Here is a 25,821-nt window from a genome sequence, read left to right on the forward strand (position 1 = left end):
AATGTTTAGAAAAAAACAAACACGCACACATACTGTAACATACTCTCATAATCTATTCCCACTTCCATCTCAAACATCTTTTTAATTTCTGTCTAGAAGTACAGTAAGATCAGACTCAGACCATATTGGAAATTGGGGATTTTTCATTTAAACTGGTAAATAAAGTTTTATTTTAAATTTTATTTATTTTTTATATACATTCTGTCCAAAAGATTAACATTTTCTTGCTTCCATTGACGCACCCAGGATGCTCTTTGGAACAGTCTCAAATCCTAATTACTTTCAATTAAATGATAACTTTACATCAGGGTCCCCACACATCCTGGAGAACCTAGAATTTTGCTATGCAGTTTTCCAGTCATGGAAAACTCAAGGAAAATGTGAAAAATTCCTAAATGTCTTGGAAATGAATTATTTGTCCTGAACAATATTTCAGTGAACGAATCGGTCACATACATTCTCTGCTCATCTGATGTCATCCCTGCTTTGCTCTGATAAAATAGTTTAAGTAATGATATAGTACAAAATAAGATTTGTTTTGCACAATTGAATGCACAATTAATCAAATAACAATTGCGATATGTCCTAGTGTGATAATTAAACAGCAAAAGTATGTGCTGCACTCTGAAGTGTGCAGCACATACAGACTATGAATTTATTTAATTAAATCACATCTTCACATCTTTTATTACATAGGGAACTGCTTCTTCGGGGTTGAGAAACAACTGGCAAAAACACACGAAACGGCAAAATAAAAGCTTGATTTAAATGGACGCGTGTCTTTTTTATTTTTGCTTAAATATTTAACTTGTTGGGCACATAAAATGTCTTGGAAATGCCCTGAACAATTGTGCCTTGAAAAGAGTGGAAACCCTGTACACAATTATTCAAATTGTGCATGCTGTTTTAAATTAGAAAATGTGGTATTAGACATTTAGAGCCCACTGTCTTTTCCACAATGCCAAATGCACATTAAACATGTAATAATATCAGATTAAAGTTTATTAAAATCAGACATGCTGCATATTAACAGATTAGGAAAAATCTCTTCCACTTGCTTCTAAAACCCAATCCTCCAAACAAAATTAAAATATTCCGCTATTTACATTAAGCACAAGGACAAGAACACATTTTAAAACAATAAGAAAAACAACAACATTCTAAACAGTTGAACTGTTTGTACATTACGTACATACCACTACCCATGCATTACTGAGGCTTTCCATGCATGACACAGCCTGTTTGTTATAAACTTTCTATACATAACCCTGTCCAATCATTAGACAGGCTTCCCAATCATAATCATGCTCTCTCATTAGCAGACAAAGAATTCTTTCTCCTTTAAGATGTCATGACTTACCAGCCCACTGAGGCTATATGAGCTGACAACAATGTTCTGGAACATTTTTTATGCAAAAACAGAAAATTTTCCAGCAGGTGTGTCTTCAACACTTGTTATGTTTATATCAGGTACATGAAGCATTGGAACTTGTTATATTATACAGTATATTGCTATGGCTTATTATGCATTTGTGGTCAAAACAAGCTTTTATTAGTTTCCAGAGATGCCAGAGGGAGCAAGTGCATCCGAAGTAGCAGCCACAAAAACTCTTAAATTGCTCAGGCAAATCAGGGATGCAGTTTCCATGAAGAGAGAAAACATTGGAAACGTGTTACAGGTTATTTAGACATGCATCAGTCATTTGTATTGCATATAAATATATTTGTATGGAATGTGTAACCAAATTTGTTCACTGACTTTTCTTAAATTAAATAGGAGGCTTTGAAATTCGGTTTCCCTTATTGGGGAAAAATTTAGTCATACCTTTTTGTGTGAGCCAAGTCGTGTGACATCTTGCAATTTTACCATCTTGTATGAATTATTACGAACTGTCATGGGACTATGTTGGCCCGTCAACCAATTTCAAGAGGTCTTTAAGCCCCTTTCAAACAAAATGCATCAAGGCTTCAATGCACCTCTCAACACAAGTGTCATGCAGTCCTTTTGAAAAGCAAATAAGTGTAGACCTTTGACATCATGTCATGCGATTTGTCCAAGAATCATTGGCTTTTGTACAAAAAGGTCAGCGGCAAATTGGGTAAAAGTTGCGCTAGTTTGAACTTTGAGATTCACATAATTATTCGGCAATCAAATTGTCTGGTATTCATCGGCTGCACTTTGAAAAGTCAGTGACAAACATGAGCAAAGTTGACATTTTTCAACTTTGAGAGTTACATTGCAACAGATAACCTGCATGCAATACGGCACCAGGGGTAATGCGGTAACAGCTTGAGTTTAACGCATTGGGAAACGTGACATTAACGTGGCATTTAAATTCCATTTCATTGAATTCTAGAACTTTAGAGCAACTCTCAACTACGAATGTTATGTGAGGCCTTTGTCTTTATATAATCTCAAACAAATATCTTCGAAAGCTCACGAGGACATGATGAGCTGTTAGATCATGGTCTTTGTCAGAGGAACCAAAGATGCAGTCTTGACCAAATGGCTTGCGAATGGCTTTTGCTTCATTGGAGTATAGACTCAAATTGGATTGAAAGCCATTAAAGTCCACCAGTCATCTTAATGAGTTTATTTCTCTTCTTGCTCTATGAAGTTGATGTTGTAGGTAAGTTGGTGCCCATTGTCCCAAGCGTACAGAACTTTCTCCTTAGGGTTGTAATCAACCTGCGTGGTGAACCCGTATTCATTAATAAAAGATAACCTTGGAGATGCCTCGGCCCCCGTGAGTGTGTCATATGCATACGAAACTTCCCCTTCCTTCTTATTATAAACATCCACTGCGTATAAGACGCCACATACAATGAAGCAGTTCCCAAACGAATTTCGTCTGAGTCTCGTCCTCCATGTGGTCTCCTTTTTGACCGACAGATCGTTAGGATCTAGTTTACTGACTACAATGATCTCAGTCTGTCCGAAATCATAGTCAACAGATGGGTAAATGACCCAAAGACTGCTCTCGTCTACAGCGAAGTCGATATCAGAGTGGCCTTTCCATTTCCAAGGTGTGGTGTCTTCGTAGACCACATCGTGCAGTTGAGACCAGGCTGCTACGTATCGTTGCTTGAGATCATATTTAATAATGTTCTTAGTAAATGCACGGTTATAGTAAAACCCTCCTCTGTACAAAACATGACCCGTTCCTATCCAATTGTAGGGGAGCTTGTATAAATTACTCCAGCGACCTGCAGGAAAACAGTGAGATAATGAAGTAAAACATTGCTATACTTCTCCACTCCAGAAAAGCGTTTCTCTTTTTTGGAGTAATGCCACAGGTTCTCAGCTCTTTCTTACAGGAAATGTCCTTGAAAGTCTATAAATACCAGTCTAAACATACACACACACACACACACACACACACACACACATAGACACGCACACACACACACAATTAAAGGGATAGTTAACCCATTTACTCACCCAAAAAAACAAAAAAGACTGTATCCCTATGGAAGACATTAATTTAACCACTGGAGTCTTATGGATGACGTTCATGTTGACTATCTGTGACTTTTGGAGCTTCAAAAGTCGAATCACCATCCACTATCTCTGAGCTGAGATATTTTTCTATTTATTTATCAAATGTGTTTTGCTGAAGAAAGAAATTCATACACACTAGGGATGGCATGAAGGTGAGTAAACGACGGCAAAATATTTGGGTGAACTATCACTTTAAAATGACAACCGTAACATATTCCAAAACTCTCTCTGGTTCCCAGGGACAATCACACTCTGAGGGGTAATAACATTCACTCACAAGAACAGGGATACACACATACATACCAAGATATACAAACAAATCAACGTGTTCCCAAACACATAGGGTCACAGTTCAGAGTTGCTTTTTTTTAGAAATCCAATCTTTTCCAATGAAAATCTATCTGTCCGTCCATCCGTCTGTCTGTCTGTTGATAAATAGATCAGTCGTACTACCTATCCCCTTGTTTCATTATTGCGTTTCAATGTGACAGCTGGGGTCAATATATAAGTACAACATTAATTTGCTCATAGAGCTGCAAGTCTTCTGAGCTCATGGGCACAACCTGTATATGTGTATGCCTCTAAAGAGCAGAACTATCATACCCACCCTGTTTGAAGTTGTCCAAGTTACGGAACTCCACAAGGTTGTTGCCATAGTAATAGTTGGTGACATAAATCTTGGAATCCTTGGCGACAGGGTCCTTCATCCACGCCCCCTCGTTCCTGCCGTAACTGTGCTGTCTGACCGGCAGATCTACTGAAGCAAGTGTCCTTTCACAGCTCTGCTCTTTCACTGCCAATAGATAATCAAATCCAGATTATTACCAATCATACAAGTTTAGCCCTAATTATAGAACAGATAGTTCAGACTCTGAAATCAGATTGGATGAGCCATCTTCAAGGCCATTGTAAAGTAGAAAAACAGCTAAATATATTCACAGCATGCCACAGCAAATTAAATGAGTTCTATTTGAATGTGACACGTCTATATAGGGAACACCTGGGCTAGTAAATATTCAAGAAAAGGTTTACTTTTTAAATACCTTAAAGTCTTGGTTATAAAAAAAGCTCTTGAATACTTTCCCCATTATTGCCCAAAGAAACACACGTTGAGCTCCCGTGACAACTTGCCCCAATAGCGGGGCAATAGATAAAATAGTGGGGCAAATATATTAAAGCATTGTTTTGGCCAGCAAATTTTGTAATTGCTAAATTGTATACATTTACGGCATTTAAAACACATGGGACAACCTGCCCCGATAATAATGTGACAACATGCCCCAACCTGACTTTCATGAAAAAACACTTTCTCCTAAGAACACATCTGAACTATTCAGTAAAACTCTGTCGTCATAATACTGTATAGTTCAGCCTTTCCTGAATGTATGCCAACGTGACTTGATTATGTTTTCCGTCATGTCAAATAAAACTTAACCATGATAAAATCATTATAACTTTGGATGTACAACATCAAATCTATAACGTGTGTTTTTGTGCTACTGCTTTAGTATTGTGTTTTTGTATATTCTACCTGCAATGTCTGTGTTATTGTTTGTATTATCCAGCACTAGTGCAATAGTTGGGGCTGGTCTCTCCTCTCTATATATTGTTCTGCTTGTTGTGCTTTGGGATGTTGTTGTTTTGGGTACGGTTGCTGCGTTGGTCTCTGCTGCTATGGTGACGGGGGGTGTGGTACTTTCCTCTACGTCCTGTAATGTGTCGGTTTCATCAGGCTTTTCTTTCCCTGACAGAGAGGGAGAGATTAAAAATATATTTCATAAATATTTAATATAAAATGAGATTCTGATTACTGAAATATATAATAGACTAATTCTAGCCAAGTATAGGCATTTATTACCTACACGTGTTCTATGTGAGCACATAAGGTCTCTGTAAATGTTGTAATCCTTTTACCATAACGCCAATACAACTTTTTCAACCATTCAACACACTTCTACACTACTTCAACCTTCCATAAAGCAATAATAATAATACAAAAAATCAATCAAATGAATGTTATTTTTAATGTACTTATTTTGTGTTTAATTAGGTAGATTGCACTCCAAAATTGTGATCCTCCTGTCTTGCAACCACCATTTTCATGGTAGGCAGAACTATGACATTGCTCATATCACCACCCGTTGTCACTCTTAATGTGGCAGTGCACCTGTTGAGTTGGTAAGGATTGCAGGAAAACTATATTTAATGAGAGAATGGATTAGATTATGTTACATTAGATCACAGGGTGGGACCCTTGAGTCAGACATCTGTGATGAAAATAACCCCCAATTACTAGTAATGTAATTTATGTTTATGGGAACATATTTTCTTTTGAGATCTATGCATGGTCCAATGGCTTTTGTTTTAGCTTTGTATTCTTGTCAGGACAAATCATATAGAATTAGAATCACAGATCTGCTGTACATTATCTTTAACCATTCAAATGAATCCAGTCCTATAGCCGTTTGGCCCCGTTTCACAGCTGGCCCACTGGGAAAAGTCCGGTTCTCCCAATGGCCAGTCCGCCCCTGCCTCCCTTCACTTTACTCCCTCGCTTTACAATTTCTCCCGATAAACTCACAATTTTCCACATCCACACTTTGCTCATGCTGGATCATCCCATATTTAAATCTGAAATGATCAAAATATGAAATGGCGAAATTGTTCCAGATTGTTGAAAAACAGTATTTACATTTATCAGATGCTTTTATCCAAAGCGACTTATAGTGCACTTATTACAGAGACAATCCCCCGGAGCAACCTGGAGTTAAGTGCCTTGCTCAAGGACACAATGGTGGTGGCTGTGGGGATTGAACCAGCGACCTTCTGATTAACAGTCATGTGCTTTAGTCCACTACGCCACCACCACACAACCAACAATGTATGAATACAATCACAACCTGAGTCATAAAGGCAAGAGGTGAAGGAAATAAATAAATAATTAAAATATCTTTGAATAAAAATACATATAACCAACACAGATGTATACATAAATAAGGTAAAGAGGATAAATAACTGAAAAATAATATTTTTAATAAGTCATGGGTCAGGAAAGTTCTCAGCATATAAGAAAGGATAAACACTTTTTATTAATAATACCTCAAAAAGCATTTAATGCTAAAAATGTGAAGGATGTAGTAAGGGACCATCTGAACACATGGTCAATTTCTTTGTATAATTCACCTTTAATGTAGAATTACTGACCGGTACGTCTGCACACTATGTACATATTACGCAGTCTGCGTAGTGCACATACTCCCTACGGGGGCACCATCTTATCCTAGGGGTATTTAAGGTTATGACTGTGCATGTGTTTGTGTATATTATGTGAGTTAACTGGCCGGCTGCGTTGCTGGTCTGACAAAACAATAGTAAATAATGTAGAATGTTGCAACTAGCCAAACTTTAGTGAAGGCAGCACCTTACAAATGTGGTAATGGTAAATGGTCTGCACTTATATAGAGCTTTTTTTAACCTTAGAGGTTACCAAAGCACTTTACACGGTGTCCCAATCACCCATTCACACACACACACATTCATACACCAATGACAGCAGAGCTACCATACAAGGCGCTAGCCTGCCATTGGGAGCAATGTGAGTTGAATGCTTTACCATCACCACGAACTGTGTGAATATAGATGCTATTTGAGATACAAGTATTGAACTGAGGATGGCAAATGCGCTAAAGCTAGCAGCAACATGTTGCATGTGTTTGAAACGTCACTTCCGTCAGCTGTAATTCATAGTGTGCAGTGTAATTTGGGACACAGCTTAGGACTTGCATTTAGATTGCAAGGAAAATGTGTTGACTGGATGTCTCACCTTTGCCATTTTGGTTGCTCGTCTCATCAGTTTTGGTTGCTTTGTAGTATGTGATGCCCCGGATGACTCCTGGCTGGTTCTGTGATGGTTTGGTTTTACTGGGCAGTTCTGTTTGATCTGGATTACTGGGTTTAGTGGTCTCTTTCTTTGGTTTTGCTGGCTTGTCCTTCACTGGTTTAGGTGGAGGTTTTACTTTCTCTGGTTTCTTTGTTGGAAACTTTGAAGCATCTTTGATATTTGTCCCCATTGTGTCCTACATACAAAACCCAAATGTAATTCAACAAAAACTTTAGGGATTATTCTAAACACCCAACACATCTAATACACAGTGTCATTACAGAACTCAAAACTTGAGTTTAGGTTGTCATGACTATTTACACTTGGTCACTTTGTGCGTCAAACTGATCAGACTGATATCTGATTGAATGAGCACATTCTAAGTACACTTGGCCAAATCACTGTGTCTCTGTCAAATGGATATAAATCCATAATAGGTGTGGGTGAGAAACAGATCAATATTTAAGTCCTTTTTTACTATAAATACTTCTCCTTGCCCAGTAGGTGGCGATATACATGAAGAGTGCGTATAACCAATAACAAAATTACATTTATGCTAACTTTATGTGCTTTTTGGAGCTTCCCTGTTCTGGTTCCCATTCACTTGCATTGAAGTTGTAACGTAAGGATCAGAATTGGATGGAAACATTTACCTGTGCTTTGCTGTTTGGGCCTGAGCTTGTGGAGTCTTTTTTCAGCAACTGAAAGCCTAGATTGGACAGCTCCTTCTTTATGCTCAACATGATGTCAGAATGGTTCTCGTATTGGCGAAGCTGACTGGTCAAAGTCGCCACACTGTCTTTCACAAAGTCATTTTCCCGAGAGAGATTCATCTTAATCATCTAAATGAGGGATACACCGCTTTAAAAAAATACAACCTTCATTTCAACACATGTACATACTATATGTGCTTCTGTGTTTATGTAATTTAGCCAGACAAATAACATATACTTATATAAGTACAACTACGGTATTTGATAATGAGCTTCAGCATACAAGCAGCAAATCTTTTGCGGGGCTCATTTGATAATAAAATGAAAGTAAATTTAATTGGAAATTAAAAAAGAGTGGATAAGTGTGACAATAACATGTCTGTGGTTTACTTTCTTTGGACACTTCCACAAACATATTATTTTCCCATCACTCAAGCCAAACCTGAGCAGTTCAGAATAATGTATAATAAATGGAGCATTGAGGGTAACCACAGAATGTCCCAAGTCCGGTTAAATCCAGCCACGGCTCGTTAATGCTCACATACAGTATGCATGCCCAAATCCCATATTCTGCAACACACTATAATCAAACCAACAATCTCTTTCTCAAACACACAGTCACCTCTTCCAGGTTGTTCATTTGTGACACCACCTTGTTGATGTACGTGTGAACTTTAAGCAGGTCCATACTAAAGAGTGTTCCCTCCAGAAGATCCACCATAGACTGCAGCTACACACACATACGAAAATAGAGTCAGTTCACTCTTAAACAATGAACACAAATAAATATACTGTATATACAAATATACTCCCGTTACATATATATAGCCAGCTGGTAGATAGCTGTGCAGTGTGTAAAAGTAGCCTTTAGCCTTTAGCCTCCTTGTTAGAGCACCCGCCTCCCACGCCGGAGACCTAGGTTCGAGTCCCGTACAGTGCGGGTAGAACAAGAGCGTTACATTGGTGCCGTGACCCGGGTGGGAGTGAGGTTTAGAAGGGTGAGTGTAATGGGAGCCAGCTGGTAGATAGATGTGCAGTGTGTAAACCTCACTCTCCTCACCTCAAGAGGTGCACTAGCGACTGACGCTAGAGGCTGTAGCCTTTAGCCTCCTTGTTAGAGCACCCGCCTCCCACGACGGAGACCTAGGTTCAAGTCCCGCACGGAGCGGGTAGAACAAGAACGTCACATATATATGTCTGCATCTGTCTGCACTGTTTTTCCATTGTTTTTCTATGTAAACATGGCCTGAATGGACATCTTTGACGGTTGTGCCATGTCTCAATGTTTTTTCAACGTCTCTTGTCGGAACGGCGTGTTTCAAAATGGCTATTTTAAGGGTTTTGGAACCACCAGTAACTAGATGATTGTCAGGGTTGTATGTGTTTTGTTCCATGCCATGTTTGTTCCTGTTTTCTTGTCATGTGATCTTGACATGCGGTCCCCTGGTCATGTGTCTTGTTTTCATTGGTTTATTGTCTAGTTATCTTGTTATCAGTTCTGTCTTTTCATTGTTTACCATTGTCACGTTTCTCCCTTGCCTCATGTTTGCCATTGTCCATTGTCAGGTATTGTTTGTGTTATTGTTTATGCCAAGTTCATAGTCAAGTCATGTTAAGTCACGATCATGTTAATGTTTTGCTCACGTTTGGAGTTATGTTTTTTTTGGATATCACGTTTGTAAATAAAACGTGCAGCTGGGTTCATCACACATCATCGTCTCTTCGGCTACGTTACAATGATTCACTTTTGCACAGTTACATGTGATATTAGAACCAAGACGGTATAGTGAAGAACCTATAAAGTCAAATATCAAGAAATCTCCAAACAACCAAATTGCCAATTTAATAACCCTACAAATCCAAAATGGTTCTGGATAAGAATAGGGTTCTTTTCTGAACCTAAGGAGCTGCAAAGTACCAATGGAGAACTTTTATCTATTTAGCGATTAGTGAAAATGTTTGTTGCTTAAAAGTTGATGTGGCAGTTTGTTGAGATGGTACCAATCGTTGGACTTGAACAAGAAATAAATGTGCAAACCATAATTGTCCTTAGTGGCTGTAAAGAAACCACCTGCAACCTGTATGTAAACATCAATACTGTATGTCAGTATAACCCCAAGTCATTTACTGTTATTTATTCAGCATAAACTACCCTGGAAATTCACCCGGCTCAAGTTCATTTCAGTATTAAAAAGACAAAGCGCCGATCCACCTAGTGTGGTTTTTTTCTACATGAGAATGAATTCCTCATTTGCATATTGTTTATACGTGCCGTAGATAGTTCAGTCGAGAAGCAGCTTGACTGCATCTTGATTTAAGGCCTTGTATGGCATCAACAGATATAAATGAAACTGCAGTGAGTTCAAAACAGGGACACATGACACATGCAAATGTTTAGAAGTATTGTACTGTAAGTATTAAAACATACTATCCTATTAAACTACTGACAAAAGGCTGCTTACTGATATTAAAGGGATAGTTAACATGAATAAAATGTTGTAATAATTGACACTCATGTCCTTCCAAACACATATGACTTTCTTTTTTTGGTGGAACACAAAATAAGATGTTAGGCAAAGTGTTACTTTCCGTCACCATTCACTTTCATTGAATCTTTTTTACTATGCAAGTGAATAGTGACTGAGGTTAGCATTTTATCACATTATTTTTGGGTCAACTATCCATTTATAATTTGAAAAGGGTTAAGAGTGATTAAGTGCATTAAGTCTGATATTTTTGGCCTCCCCCTATGAAAATATACCATGATTTTAGTATAACACTAACTAGATGTGTTTATATATATATATATATATATATACACTCACCTAAAGGATTATTAGGAACACCATACTAATACTGTGTTTGACCCCCTTTCGCCTTCAGAACTGCCTTAATTCTACGTGGCATTGATTCAACAAGGTGCTGAAAGCATTCTTTAGAAATGTTGGCCCATATTGATAGGATAGCATCTTGCAGTTGATGGATATTTGTGGGATGCACATCCAGGGCACGAAGCTCCTGTTCCACCACATCCCAAAGATGCTCTATTGGGTTGAGATCTGGTGACTGTGGGGGCCATTTTAGTACAGTGAACTCATTGTCATGTTCAAGAAACCAATTTGAAATGATTCGAGCTTTGTGACATGGTGCATTATCCTGCTGGAAGTAGCCATCAGAGGATGGGTACATGGTGGCCATAAAGGGATGGACATGGTCAGAAACAATGATCAGGTAGGCCGTGGCATTTAAACGATGCCCAATTGGCACTAAGGGGCCTAAAGTGTGCCAAGAAAACATCCCCCACACCATTACACCACCACCACCAGCCTGCACAGTGGTAACAAGGCATGATGGATCCATGTTCTCATTCTGTTTACGCCAAATTCTGACTCTACCATCTGAATGTCTCAACAGAAATCAAGACTCATCAGACTCAACATTTTTCCAGTCTTCAACTGTCCAATTTTGGTGAGCTCTTGCAAATTGTAGCCTCTTTTTCCTATTTGTAGTGGAGATGAGTGGTACCCGGTGGGGTCTTCTGCTGTTGTAGCCCATCCGCCTCAAGGTTGTGCGTGTTGTGGCTTCACAAATGCTTTGCTGCATACCTCGGTTGTAACGAGTGGTTATTTCAGGCAAAGTTGCTCTTCTATCAGCTTGAATCAGTTGGCCCATTCTCCTCTGACCTCTAGCATCAACAAGGCATTTTCGCCCACATGACTGCCGCATACTGGATGTTTTTCCCTTTTCACACCATTCTTTGTAAACCCTAGAAATGGTTGTGAAAATCTCAGTAACTGAGCAGACTGTGAAATACTCAGACCGGCCCGTCTGGCACCAACAACCATGCCACGCTCAAAATTGCTTAAATCACCTTTCTTTCCCATTCTGACATTCAGTTTGGAGTTCAGGAGATTGTCTTGACCAGGACCACACCCCCTAATGCATTGAAGCAACTGCCATGTGATTGGTTGATTAGATAATTGCATTAATGAGAAATTGAACAGGTGTTCCTAATAATCCTTTAGGTGAGTGTATATGTATATACAAGTAGGTTCATACAAAATCATATTCATTTTTAACAATCATATTAGAATTGCGTCAGTTGTATATATAGTTTATAAATGCGTATAGGCTCTTTTTTTTTATTAAAAAATACAGTTTGTCAAAATATTTTTTGGTCAGATCAGATTGCATTGATCTAAGCATGATTTTATCCAAGGCCTGACAACAAATACCACAGGTAAAAGACATATGGAACATTTTAAAAAGGGATCAATGGTACTGTAAAGGTAAACCGTGAATGTGATTTACCTTGAGCAGTTCTGGTGCCTGTTTCTTAAGTTTCTCCATCTTCCATTCATTCTCGCAGGGGTTGAGCGAGGAGGGTGGAGCCGTGCAGGAACATTTACAGTCGGCTCCGGAACTCACCGTCTCCACTGTGTAAAAATCCTCCACGCGCACACTTCCTGTTCGCAAGCGAGCGCATGCATCCCGAGTCAGAGGTCGCATGATACACTTGCAGCGGCAGTCGGAGCCCTCTGATGTCATTCGGACTTGTTCCTCCCCAAAGATCTGAAAAGTGATGGAAATTATATCATGACCTGATACCTGAGACAAAATGATCTAATAGCATGTCATTCTGGAAAATAGAGAATGTAATGCTAAACCCTCAGAATTCCCAGAAGAATGTTTGATTTTTAGAGACTTACTGGGGGATTTTCTCAGGACAACACTCTGCTGTCTTGGAGAAAAAAAATGTCTTTCCTATGGATTAGTGTGTTTAGCATCTTTCAATCTCTTGCATTCCTATGTTCACTTTGGTTTAGTTAATAAAATGTGCGCTCCTCTTCACTGTATTACAGTCTGTACAGCTGAAAACAATTTGCTTTACAACTCGCTTTAGACGCCCCTCAGTGGACATTGAACATGGAAAATGGAGCTCTGGCCACTGGTTTCAAAGTGTTTCGAATTTCAGTAAGGACAGACTGATTTTAGCTAATTAACTTAGCTAAGTAAATTCAACCTACTGTTTCCAATTTCACCAGAAACACACTGTTAAACACAATGACCGCAGACGAGGACTATAGGACTATTTTTCCCTATTATAGTAAATCCTATATTTACTGTGCATTATCACACTTAGTGTTGCTTTCAGAGGCTGTATACAGAGTTAGGATGAAAATTAGGTTCAAACTTTTCTTAGGCCAATGTAGAATGACAGCACACTGGAGGTTAAGTCATTCACTAAATAGGGAACAAGTGAGCATCCTATAGCTAAGTGTATTCACTCCAAACGTCTGGTCAAAAGTTCAGTTTCAGGCTGCAGATGATGTTTGGACCGCTCAACGTGGTTGGCAGACATAGGACAATGGTATTCAGTACATAGATTCTGAATTTATGATGCTAAATTTTATTTTAACTCGGTCGGCAGTGACTGCGCTGGTCATTACGTTGAATCAGAAATAATTATGCTCATATGAGATGATTCAGCACTGGCTATCACTTGTTTGTTTGACTGTGCAAAGAGAGAACGTTGAGATTTGGTTGCCAAAGGAGAAAAAAGCATTGAAGTCAAATGGAGTCAAACTATTTTTATTTGTGCTTTTCCTAAAACACATTGTTCCAATGCAGCTTTACAGAAAATCAGATGTAACATCTGTAACGTCTCAAAAACATGAATAACCAACACTCCTGGAGACTCCAAGGAAAGAGAAGAGATACGATCAAATCCTCTTTAGGCTAATACCTTGTGAGGAACTGAACAGCTTTCTGTCCCACATTCAACCCAGACAGTTTGTTATTAGCTACATATCAATGACAAGATTTAAATCACAGCTGAGAAATTGTTAGAAACCAGGAGCATCTGAACATATCTCTCTCAAGACCACCAATTTATCTTGTTATCTCTTTGCATCCATTGCTCTTTCATAAAATCTTCTCTTTCTCCTTAAGACCTTCTTAATTGGACTGACCCTTGGATTTGGACAAACCCCTAACCCTAATGATTACATTTTGGAATGTAAAATCGTCCTGCACCATTTGTTGTTTTATAAACATGAATGATATCTCAAATCATGAGGTGTTTAACTTGTCTGAGTAATCTTGATTTTAGCCCGGTGGATGGTTAAATGTTATGCTCAGTATAGGTGACAGTTCAGTGGAATCAACAAAGAAAAGTACTGGGGCCCTTTCCAATTCTATAAGGGTAAATTCCGGTGAGCCATGACCTGTGATAAGTGCAGGTCCTGATGCGTCGTGACGTCGCCGTGTCGTTTTCTCATGTGTGGCTTTATTCATGGCAAATCAACCGTTTTAGCTGAAGTGACTTTCACTTTGCACGCATCAGCCTAACAGGCTTTTATCTTCCCAACACAGCTGGAGGGCTCAAAGTGAAGTATAAAGTGATAAACACTTTGCATGAGGTGTGCAGTGAAAGTATATAAGATAACAAAGGATATAGATTATTTACTCTAGCGTTGTTCATTCACGAAGAAGGGACAAACCTTGGTAACTTTTGTGTGTACTGTCTGCCACCTGAACCGCTTTTCGTCCAGTGCGCAACTGCCTTTAGGATGCTGAGATGTCTTCCTGAAGAGACCCACCAAATATGTTGTGGTAATATAGTTCGGAGTGTCAGGTACTGCTACACTCAAAATAATTTTAAGATTTATGAATTTCAATTCACTAACAAAATTCCATCAAATTGAATTAAGCAAATAAAAAATAAAAAATGGCTAAATATTACACAATTGAATTGAATGACATTTTGTTATGAAATTGTAATTAAATTTGTTTTAATTTAAAAGAATGTGTATTGTTTAATTCCTGGCAAACATCAATTATATATTCATCAATATTAATTCCATTTCAAACTGTAAACTGTTGCTATGGTCTACAGTCAGGGCTGGACTGGTAATCTGGCATACCGGGCATTTTCCCGGTGGGCCGGCGCACTTTGCGGCCGACGCACTTTGGGGCCGATCAGAGGCGGACTGGCCAGCGGGAGAACCGAGCGACCTCGAAACGTGCCGAATGGGCCGTAAAATAAGCAAAAATGAACCACCGCGTTATGCAGAATGGACCACAAAACGGTGCCGCGATATGCAGAAAAGGACAGCGAACCAAACCCCCCAATTTGGGAGAGATGACATGTAAAATTCAGGGCCGATTTCTCGTTCAACCCTGGCTACAGTTATCCACCTTTTCTATTATAGGCTGTAGGGCTATTAGTGACTTGATAGCCAACCTGATTTAGTCCAGTTGAGATTAAAGCTTATTATCACTTATCCGACACCAGGGGGCATAGCAGACATTTAGCAATAATTGCTAAATTAGCTACAAAAATTAAGGGCATCTTGTGGAGCACTTGCTTCTGTTTCACACATCACAATAAAAACTGACCACAAACTGGTACTGAATAAATTATTTAAACTATTAAAATAATGTCAGTGGTGCATGTGCACATTTAAATTTTTTACTATGTGCTTGTGCATTGTGGGATTTAAATATACAGTATCTAAGGGGCTCGACTGTTATGACTACGTTCACCGAAATGATTCAGAGACTATTTCGGGTGATGCCAGAAGGTGGTGACAAATGAGCGTCTTGTGTGAAATTAGTTAGTCACTGAATCAACGATCAAAAGAAAATGTGAATCCTTTCAAATGTGTACGTCTACATACCTACAAAGAGACTTAAGGAGAGGTTTTAAGCATTATGTCATGGTCCTGTCAGTCTGGGTTTTGGTCTGACTGGACCATGACATCATCGTCCCATGTCAGTCTTGTGTTTCATTGTCTGTCTTTGTGTGAGTGCACGGCTACGGTTGTATTCCCTGCCGTGTGCTCATTGGTCTGTCTTGTTTCATGTCTGGAGCATGGTGTCTGGATCCTGACTTCCTGTCTGGTTTGGTTTCGGTCTGTGTTGGGATCCGGACACTCCTGCTCCATGTCTGTCTGTTATTGACAGCATGCACTCACGTCAATCGTTTATGTCTGTCTCTCACGAACATGGGTTCAGCTCGCGTTGTGCTGCACGCTCGGGTCGCGGCTTTCTTGTTTTTGTCGCCTGTTGCTTGCATCGCGTGGCGTTTGCCTCGCGATGTACGCTCAGGTTTCGTTTAGTGTGAGAATGCGTGGCATCGCTTTGTTTGGCCTTGCTACACATCCTCTCTCTTGTTTGTCGGTTGGCATGGACGTGTATAGCCTTATTGTCCTGGGGATGCATTTGAAGTAATGCTGCCAATCAAGAAGATATGCTGATAAATAACTCTCATTTGAGTGTTCCTCATCTCTATTTTATTCATATAGATCAGTGCCGATAAAATAAATAAATAATAATGTTTAAATGAGCATTGTTCAAAGCACCTGTAGAAATGAAAGAAGCTGTGTTGATTAGATTGTCTGACTGATGGCCTATTACATAACGGTTATTTTGGCTCATGAAACTCACCTGTGATTGGCTGGATGGTTGCTTAATCAGCCCAAAGTAACAAAATGCAAAAAATACTGTATACAAATCCACCATTTGTACTCGGTATGGATTTAGCTTGGGAAAAGTGCCCCCCAACGTACCTCACAACTGCTACGCCCCGTCGGACACAACATAAAAATATTGGCATCGACCAATATTTCTGTATTGGTGCATCCCATTTATTAAGTCTCTTGAATTATATATAAAAGCAACCTCTATGCAAGAAAAACAGGTGTCACTCACTGAGCAGGTGTGTTAGAGAAGCTGGAACAAATACACAATGGAAGACATCTAGACACAGGATTGAGCCCTGTGATTTCAGGCTGTGTTATTCATCATATTTTTTCATTCATTTCAAAACGGATGTCTTTTGAACTCGTGTCAGTGGTGTGTTGCTCGCTGCGCGCTCCGGTCCATGCGCAGTGTGTACTTTATTGACGAGTTTAATCCCGGCGCTTTCAAAGCGCCCACCCGTGCAAATAACCATTTTAACTACTTAAAAAAAATAAAAACACACATCCTATTGTAAATAATAACAAATATCCGCTTTTATCTCCCGGTCAACGCTATTAATAAAAAATAAATAAAAAAAAAACACATCCTATTTGAAAATAATAACAAATATCCGCTTTTATCTCCCGGGCAACGCTATTAAAAATAAATAAATAAATAAATAAATAAATATGGTAGTTTTTTACCAACTAACAATAAATCAATTAGGCTATCTTTTACCCTTTCATGCATTGGTCGATGCAGTCAGTACCGACGCAATAACAGGTAACAGTGATATGTGGCATAAATAAATATAATAAATAGAGAAGGACCGATTCAGCCAACTTATGTGAATATCAAAAAAAGGTATTAATTAAAATGTGCAAGACATTCACCAACTTTTACTATTTCTTACCTTGTTATGAGATGATACATGACTGGACATCAAAAGTAAACACGCCACTATCCTCCACATCTCGCCGGTTTGTGAAGTTCCTCTGTGTGTGAATGTGTGAAATCTCTCTCTCTCTCTCTCTCTCTCTCTCTCTCTCTCTCTCTCTCTCTCTCTCTCTCTCGTCTCTCTCTATCTCTATCAACGTCTCCACCTACTGGACTCGCAAACCAATTCCTGGTAAGCTGAAAATATTTTTCGCATAAATTAATAGCACGGCTGTATGCCACTTTATGTCACATACAGTAGCTAATATACAATTAAATATCCTCATAAGTTTGAGGACCTATTTTTAAAAAGGTCCTCAAACTTTTGGTTGAAACAAAAATGTTATAAAAAAAATATTTATAATTAAGTTTTCACATTTAGATTTTACGTAAACATGCATTAAACCTGTAATAACCATTTTATAAATAAATGTTTAAATAAACGCATCAGTAAATATGTCATTACATTTTTAATAAATAAATAAACTATGAAATGTGTCGATAAATATATATAGTCTCAATAAATATATGAATCATCAAATCCGTCAATAAATTCATCAGTCCAAAAAAAGATGTGACATGTTATTTACATATTTATTGGCACATTTAATGGTTTATTTATTTATTTAAAGACATATTGACATAAATGTATTATATATTTTTGTTATTTTATTATTTGGCACACTGATTTCTCCAAAGGCCACAATACTACAAAGGCACGATGACAATCCTAATCAAATGTATTGCAGTACTTAACCGCAAGGGGGCAGCAGAAGGCCTTGAAGGAGAATATCTATCTCTCTATCTATCTATCTATATATCTATCTATCTATCTTAACTGGTTGGACTTCAAGTCCCAAATGTCAAATTGGGGCGTGACGTCACGTGACCACAACCAAAAGTGTTTTCACGCGGAGCTCTGAGGTCAGTGCGAAGTTGCTGCCGGACCGGAGAGACGCTCTGTACTCATCTGCTGAAGGATGGAGGTGGAGAACCAACCCAAGGGATTTGACTTCTCCAGACGGGGCAAGTTAATGACCAGCGGTGAGTTTTTGTTGCTCAGGCACAGATAAATTATAAGGTGCTTTCATTAAATACTGCATATTGTTTTTACATGCATGAGGTGATAATTCAGTCAAAGATTGTTTACGCAAAAAATGTTTGGCATTTTTCCAAGAATCCTTTTTGTAAGTCTTGTTAAAGCAACTTGTAAAATGCGATCTTTAATGTAGTATTTGTATGACTGTTGATCTCTTGCATGGTGATGAATGGTGCTCTAGAGCTGGACAGGGGACAGTGAGGTTTTTAAAGCACTGGTGAGGAATGTTTGATATGCATGTCCTCCAGGAATCGTAAAAGATGAACTTTTGAACTTTGAACAAAACGTCAATGGACAACAAACAACGAGCTGTAATGTTTTTAATCCACTGTGTTTTTGTAAAACAAATCAATGGAGGCCACAACCATTTCTCCCCCTTAAAAAAGTTGTGAAATTAGTGGTCAAATTCTTATTGAATCTGGGAAATGTAAAATGCTTCTTTTCCATCCAGTTGTAAAACTCAAATAATTTCTAAAGACAAAAATGCTCTGAATATTGTGTTTGCATTGAAATAAAGCATATTTAAGGATTTGAGGGGATGTGCTGTTAAATGCTGAGGGCCATGGAAGGATGTTGCTTTATATTTATATTTAATATTTATATTTCACAATGTGACATTATAGAGAGAGATTGAGACCGGTGTAATTGATCACTGGTGAGTGGTGTAGTAGATCAAGCTCATGTTCTGACCCGCTGAGTGGATCAGATGTACTGGTCATCAGAGATTCGTTTATCATTTTGCGTGTTATCGAAATGAATGATTGCTGTTGGTTTACATAAGTATAAAAACAATTATTTACAGAAAATAACAAACATATTTGGTAATTTTGAAGATTGGATTGGAAAGTTGTAAAGGCTTATTATTATTTATTTACAGTATTTGTTGTCATGAAAAGAGAGCTGAGCCGGAAGGCAAAGCTCTTGATCTACCGGTCAATTTTCATTCCTACCCTCACCTATGGTCATGAAGGCTGGGTCATGACCGAAAGAACTAGGTCACGAGTACAAGCGGCCGAAATGGGCTTCCTCAGAAGGGTGGCGGGCTTCTCCCTTAGAGATAGGGTGAGGAGCTCAGTCATCCGTGAGGAGCTCGGAGTAGAGCCGCTGCTCCTTTGCGTCGAAAGGAGTCAGTTGAGGTGGTTTGGGCATCTGGTAAGGATGCCCCCTGGGCGCCTCCCTAGGAAGGTGTTTCAGGCACGTCCAGCTGGGAGGAGGCCTCGGGGAAGACCCAGGATTAGGTGGAGAGATTACATCACCACACTGACCTGGGAACGCCTCGGGGTCCCCCAGTCAGAGCTGGTTAAAGTGGCTCGGGATAGGGAAGTTTGGGTCCCCCTGGTGGAGCAGCTGCCCCCGCGACCCGACTTCAGATAAGCGGTTGAAGATGGATGGATGGATGGATTTAAGCCAGGGCCAATATTGTAATACATTGTAGTATAAACTACAAATACAGCACAATGCAAATGCTGTATGTGACATATGAACTTTCGATTAGCTGATTAGCTCATCAGTTCATCAGTTATATTAAGTCTAACTGATCTGCATTGCTATGGCAACTCTGCTTGATCACTTCACATACCAGAAAACAACTGTAGACAGCCTTGACCTTTCACTTCTGTATGACCTCTCTCCTCTCACTGACCTCACTGAGTGGAAAAAGTGTTTTAGAGAGAGATAGAAAGATGTCAATGTGTGTTTATGACCCCAATTCCCAAAAAGTTGGTACATTATGAGAAACGCTAATAAAAACAAAAATGAGTGATTTGTAAATTATATTCACCATTTTACAATGCAAAGCAGAAGCCGTACATCAACACTGTTCAGAAGCGCTGCTGACTTCTCTGGGCTCGGTCTCATCTTAGATGGGAAGTAGAACAGTGGAACTGTGTTTTTTTGGTCTGAAGAGTCACATTTCAAATTTTCAACACAGCTGTCGTGTTAACCGGGCCAAAGAGGAAAAGGACCATCCAAGCTGTTGTCAGCATCAGGTCCAAAAGCCAGTGTCTGTATGGGTCAGGGGTGTGTCAGTGCCCATGGTATGGGTAACTCACCCATCTGTGAGGACACCATGAATGCAGACACATATGTAAAAGTTTTGAAGCAACATATACTGCCATCCAGCACTGTCATTTCCAGGGACATCCCTGCATTTTCCAGCAGGACAACTTCAAACCACATACTGCCCTGATTACAAGATCATGGCTGTGAAGCAGAGAGTGCAGGTGCTAGATTGGCCTGCCTGCAGTGCGGACCTGTCTCCAATTGAGAATGTGTGGGGCATTATTAAGCACATCATATGGCTATGAAGACTCTGTACAATTGTACAGCTAAAGACCTACATAATGGATGAATGGGGGACAATTCCACTTTCTAAACTTAACAAACTTGTGTCTTCAGTGCCCAAATGCATAATAAGAGTTATTAGAAGAAATGGTGATGTTTCACAGTGTTAAACACTCAATTGTCCCAACTTTTTTTGGAGCGTGTTGCCATCATCTGATTTGAAATTGCGGTATAAATAAAACAAAAATAAATTAAAAAAATGAAATTCACAGGTTAAATTATCATAAAAAGTGTAGTTGTAGAGCTTTCAATATAGCAAAGGGTGATTATAATTTTCAAATCACTCATTTTTGCTATTATTAGCATTTTACATACTGTCCCAAATGTTTTGGAATTGGGGTTGTAGGTCCGTTTAATACCCAGGGGCAGTTAACTGTTAATATTCTTACTTGAGAAGTACATTTTAGTGATTAAGAAAGACTTTAATTAAGTTTTAAACTTCAAGCGAAAAACCAGCAAAATCGTCCACAGGGGCACACTCATACACACACTCTCAAATTACTCCACACTAATTGCACGATCAGGTGTGTGTGTGTGTGTGTTTTATTTGATGTATAGTATTTAATGTTAATTACCCCATCCCGCACTAATAAACAAACGCACACTCTCAAATTACTCCACACTAATTGCACGATCAGGTGTGTGTGTGTGTGTGTTTTATTTGATGTATAGTATTTAATGTTAATTACCCCATCCCGCACTAATAAACAAACGCACACTCTCAAATTACTCCACACTAATTGCACGATCAGGTGTGTGTGTGTGTGTGTTTTATTTGATGTATAGTATTTAATGTTAATTACCCCATCCCGCACTAATAAACAAACGCACACTCTCAAATTACTCCACACTAATTGCACGATCAGGTGTGTGTGTGTGTGTGTGTGTGTGTGTGTGTGTGTGTTTTATTTGATATATAGTATTTCATGTTAATTACCCCATCCCCCACTAATAAACAAACGCACACTCTCAAATTACTCCACACTAATTGCACGATCAGGTGTGTGTGTGTGTGTGTGTGTGTGTGTTTTATTTGATATATAGTATTTCATGTTAATTACCCCATCCCCCACTAATAAACAAACGCACACTCTCAAATTACTCCACACTAATTGCACGATCAGGTGTGTGTGTGTGTGTGTGTGTGTGTGTTTTATTTGATATATAGTATTTCATGTTAATTACCCCATCCCCCACTAATAAACAAACGCACACTCTCAAATTACTCCACACTAATTGCACGATCAGGTGTGTGTGTGTGTGTGTGTGTGTGTGTGTTTTATTTGATATATAGTATTTCATGTTAATTACCCCATCCCCCACTAATAAACAAACGCACACTCTCAAATTACTCCACACTAATTGCACCGATCAGGTGTGTGTGTGTGTGTGTGTGTGTGTGTGTTTTATTTGATATATAGTATTTCATGTTAATTACCCCATCCCCACTAATAAACAAACGCACACTCTCAAATTACTCCACACTAATTGCACGATCAGGTGTGTGTGTGTGTGTGTGTGTGTGTGTTTTATTTGATATATAGTATTTCATGTTAATTACCCCATCCCCCACTAATAAACAAACGCACACTCTCAAATTACTCCACACTAATTGCACGATCAGGTGTGTGTGTGTGTGTGTGTGTGTGTTTATTTGATATATAGTATTTCATGTTAATTACCCCATCCCCCACTAATAAACAAACGCACACTCTCAAATTACTCCACACTAATTGCACGATCAGGTGTGTGTGTGTGTGTGTGTGTGTGTTTTATTTGATATATAGTATTTCATGTTAATTACCCCATCCCCCACTAATAAACAAACGCACACTCTCAAATTACTCCACACTAATTGCACGATCAGGTGTGTGTGTGTGTGTGTTTTATTTGATATATAGTATTTCATGTTAATTACCCCATCCCCCACTAATAAACAAACGCACAGGCCATAAACACAGTGATGAGAAACTTCCTATACCCCCTAACCCCCCCACACACACACACACACAGGGATCATAAACCTTCCCCTGCCCCTGGCCATTCCATGACCCCTTGTTTTGACCCTGTTGTTGCCATAGAAACCTTGACAGACATGTCAAACAGGTAGATACCTCATAAATGACTTGGATGGTTTTCTAGAATGTTTTATAATGTAGAAATATTATATAGATACTTTATAATTACTTTTGCAAGATATATCCTTAGATCGAATTCCATAATAGCTGTGACACAATGCTTTCACAAATAATTATTTTATATTCTTCTTCTAAGCAGAGTAATAAAGGGGTCAAAAAAATACCCATTCTTTAATTCACTTACACTCAGAACTTTTTAGTTTAATTTAATTTCGTTAAAGATTATTCAAGTGAATTTGATGGAATTTTGCTATGAAATTTAAATGCTTAAATCTTAAAAATAGGCTCAAATATTACATTTTTTTTTGTAATGAATAAATTCCTAATTTTCTTTCAATTTTAGTTTCTCTCATCATTTACTCACCCTCATGCCAGTCCAGATGTGTATGACTTTATTTCTTCTCCTGAACACAAATTAAGATTTTTAGAAGAATATTTCAGCTCTGAAGGTCCATACAATGCAAGTGAATGGGTGCCAACATTTTGAAGCTCCAAAATCCACATAAGGGCAACAAATAAGTACTCCAGACAAATGTGGTGGTTAAATCCATATCTTCTGAAGTGATAATGATAGGTGTGTGAGAAACATCAATATATAAGTCCTTTTGTATTATAAATTGTTTAAAGACATATTGAATTGCTTCACTTTCACATTCTCCTTCTTCTGTTTTTGGTTATTCACATTTGTCGGGCATATCACACCCTACAGAGCAGGGAGGAGAATTTATGAGAAAAAAATATTTAAATATTTATCTGTTTCTCACATCATATAGTGTCTGAAGATATGGATTTAACCACTTGAGCCTTATGGATTACTTTTATGCTCCCTTTATGTGGATTTGGGAGCTTCAAAATGTTGGCACCCATTCACTTGCATTGTGAAGATCTACAGAGCTGAAATACTCTTCTAAAAATCTTAATTTGTGTTCTGCAGAAGAAAGAAAGTCATACAGATCTGGGGTGACATGAAGGTGCGTAAACCATGAGAGAATTATAATTGTTGGGTGAACTATCCCTTTAAGCATTCTCATACCTCAGCAAGCTTGAGCAGCATCCTAAACTGCACATTAAACTTTAATTTTAGGAGCTACTCATGCAGTAAATCAAGATGGATTTGTTGAACCCAATCTCATGAAAAGTCGCACGAATGGTACAAGATGGCAAAATCGTACGACCTTTAGACTCGTTGTAAACCCTGATGTTTCCTTTCTTTCGTGGTGCACAATATATATTTTGATGCAAAATGAAACCCAAAAAAAAATGTCTTAGCACCTTACCAAGACCGTAAACATAACCATGATCGTGATCTAAAAAGCCTTGTTGTGTACAACACGACTACTACCACACACACACACACACACACACATACACGCATATGAGAAGAGATGAGTAGAGATGCAGGGGGGTTGCCTAGGATCTGATGTCCTTGGATCTGAATGATGATGCCCTGCAAAATGGAAAATAAATGGATTTTCAGGTTACATATCACTACTACATCTGTACACCCCCAAGACCTTCTCTACTTCTATCAGCCAAGTGGAACACAAGACATCTGGGCAGCCTTACTTTCTCGAAGGGTGAGGGGTGGGATGCTGGAGTTGAAATGTGTGCGTGTATATGTCTCTATACGTACCTATAAGCATGCTTGGAAATGTTTCTTGGTACAAGCTTTTGTGTTTCTGTGTAGTGGTCTTAGAAGCACAAAGATGGTGCAGTGCAGCATGTCAATCTTAACTTACAACTTCACACACAGACATTTCATGAACTCATTTATGACATGGAGTTTTGAAGTTAAATTTCAATGTAAATATTAAGTTAAAAGAAATGCATGTTTCCTTCAAGTGTTTCTCAATGAAGTATGTATTTCTAAAATGTATGTATAAAAGTGTTTTTAAGTAGGGCCATACCGACATCTTTTTATATGTTCCCAAAATCTGTTTTCCTTTCTTTTTTTCAGAATTATGTTTTAAATTTTGGTTTAATTTCATCATCAAAATGGTATCGAATGAAATGTATTCTTAAAACTTTTAACAAGTGAAAATGGAACAATTACCTTTCAACATACCATTGCATTTTTTGTAGCAATCTTTTATTCAGTACAACAGCACTCTCGCTTGTGATATATTGCTTAATAATATAAATAATTATTTCTTATAATTTTTTCACCATTATTATTATACTGTATATATTATTATTATTATTACATTGAATACTATACAGTGTATATTTCTGTTGCTCAATTTGAGGCATCTAGCTTTTATTTTGATGTGAGCTTTTATTTTGACGCGTGTTTTTGCCGGAAGTTTGGCATCTCTGGTTGAACAGTTAGCGACATGCCCCAGTGTGATCATTAAAGTGCAAATGCTGTGATGTAATTATATATATACCACAGTTAGTTCCGTTCCTCGAATCTGATTGGACGAGAGATGTTCCATGAGCACTGATGTTCTCACACCATCATCACTCGGACGCTTCACTGTGTGTGTATCACTCCGCTTGTGTTCATGCTGTTCTAAACTAAAATGTAAGAGCAGTGCAGATGTGTTAAGAGCTACTGTATATGTGTCTCTTTACATGTCATTTGTTTACATTACATATGTTAGCCAGCAGGTGGTGGCAAAAGATCATTTTTGTGTGGAATATGAGCCAGTTAGGTGACGTGAAGTCAGCGTCACTCAGTGTTTACATACAACAGCACTACATTATCGTTCGTATTACTACAACACTACTAAAGCTAGGAAATA

General features: G+C 38.5%; 2 protein-coding genes across 3 annotated transcripts in view; one reads left to right on the forward strand and one right to left on the reverse strand.

Annotated features, from left to right (window-relative positions):
• Positions 1–401: 401 nt before the first annotated feature.
• On the reverse strand, positions 402–17,567 carry LOC127624813 (olfactomedin-like protein 2A). Its single transcript, XM_052099750.1, has 8 exons — positions 17,475–17,567; positions 12,407–12,667; positions 8,718–8,825; positions 8,036–8,224; positions 7,326–7,578; positions 5,034–5,246; positions 4,110–4,295; positions 402–3,207 (listed from the first exon to the last, which is right to left on the reverse strand). Exons 1-8 carry the CDS (start codon positions 17,532–17,534, stop codon positions 2,594–2,596), a joined length of 1,884 nt encoding a protein of 627 aa, XP_051955710.1. The 5' UTR covers positions 17,535–17,567; the 3' UTR covers positions 402–2,593.
• An 840-nt stretch (positions 17,568–18,407) lies between these two features.
• The window catches only part of LOC127624828 (nuclear receptor subfamily 6 group A member 1-B-like), a 49,870-nt gene continuing 42,456 nt past the window's right edge, over positions 18,408–25,821 (forward strand). For both annotated transcript variants that reach the window (XM_052099779.1, XM_052099780.1), the window contains exon 1: positions 18,408–18,541. In XM_052099779.1, coding sequence (XP_051955739.1) covers positions 18,478–18,541 — 64 coding nt within the window. In that variant the 5' untranslated portion in view covers positions 18,408–18,477. The remainder of the gene's footprint in view (positions 18,542–25,821) is intronic.

The sequence above is a fragment of the Xyrauchen texanus genome, chromosome 31, assembly GCF_025860055.1.
Source record: "Xyrauchen texanus isolate HMW12.3.18 chromosome 31, RBS_HiC_50CHRs, whole genome shotgun sequence".
In the NCBI taxonomy this organism is placed as follows: Eukaryota; Metazoa; Chordata; class Actinopteri; order Cypriniformes; family Catostomidae; genus Xyrauchen; species Xyrauchen texanus.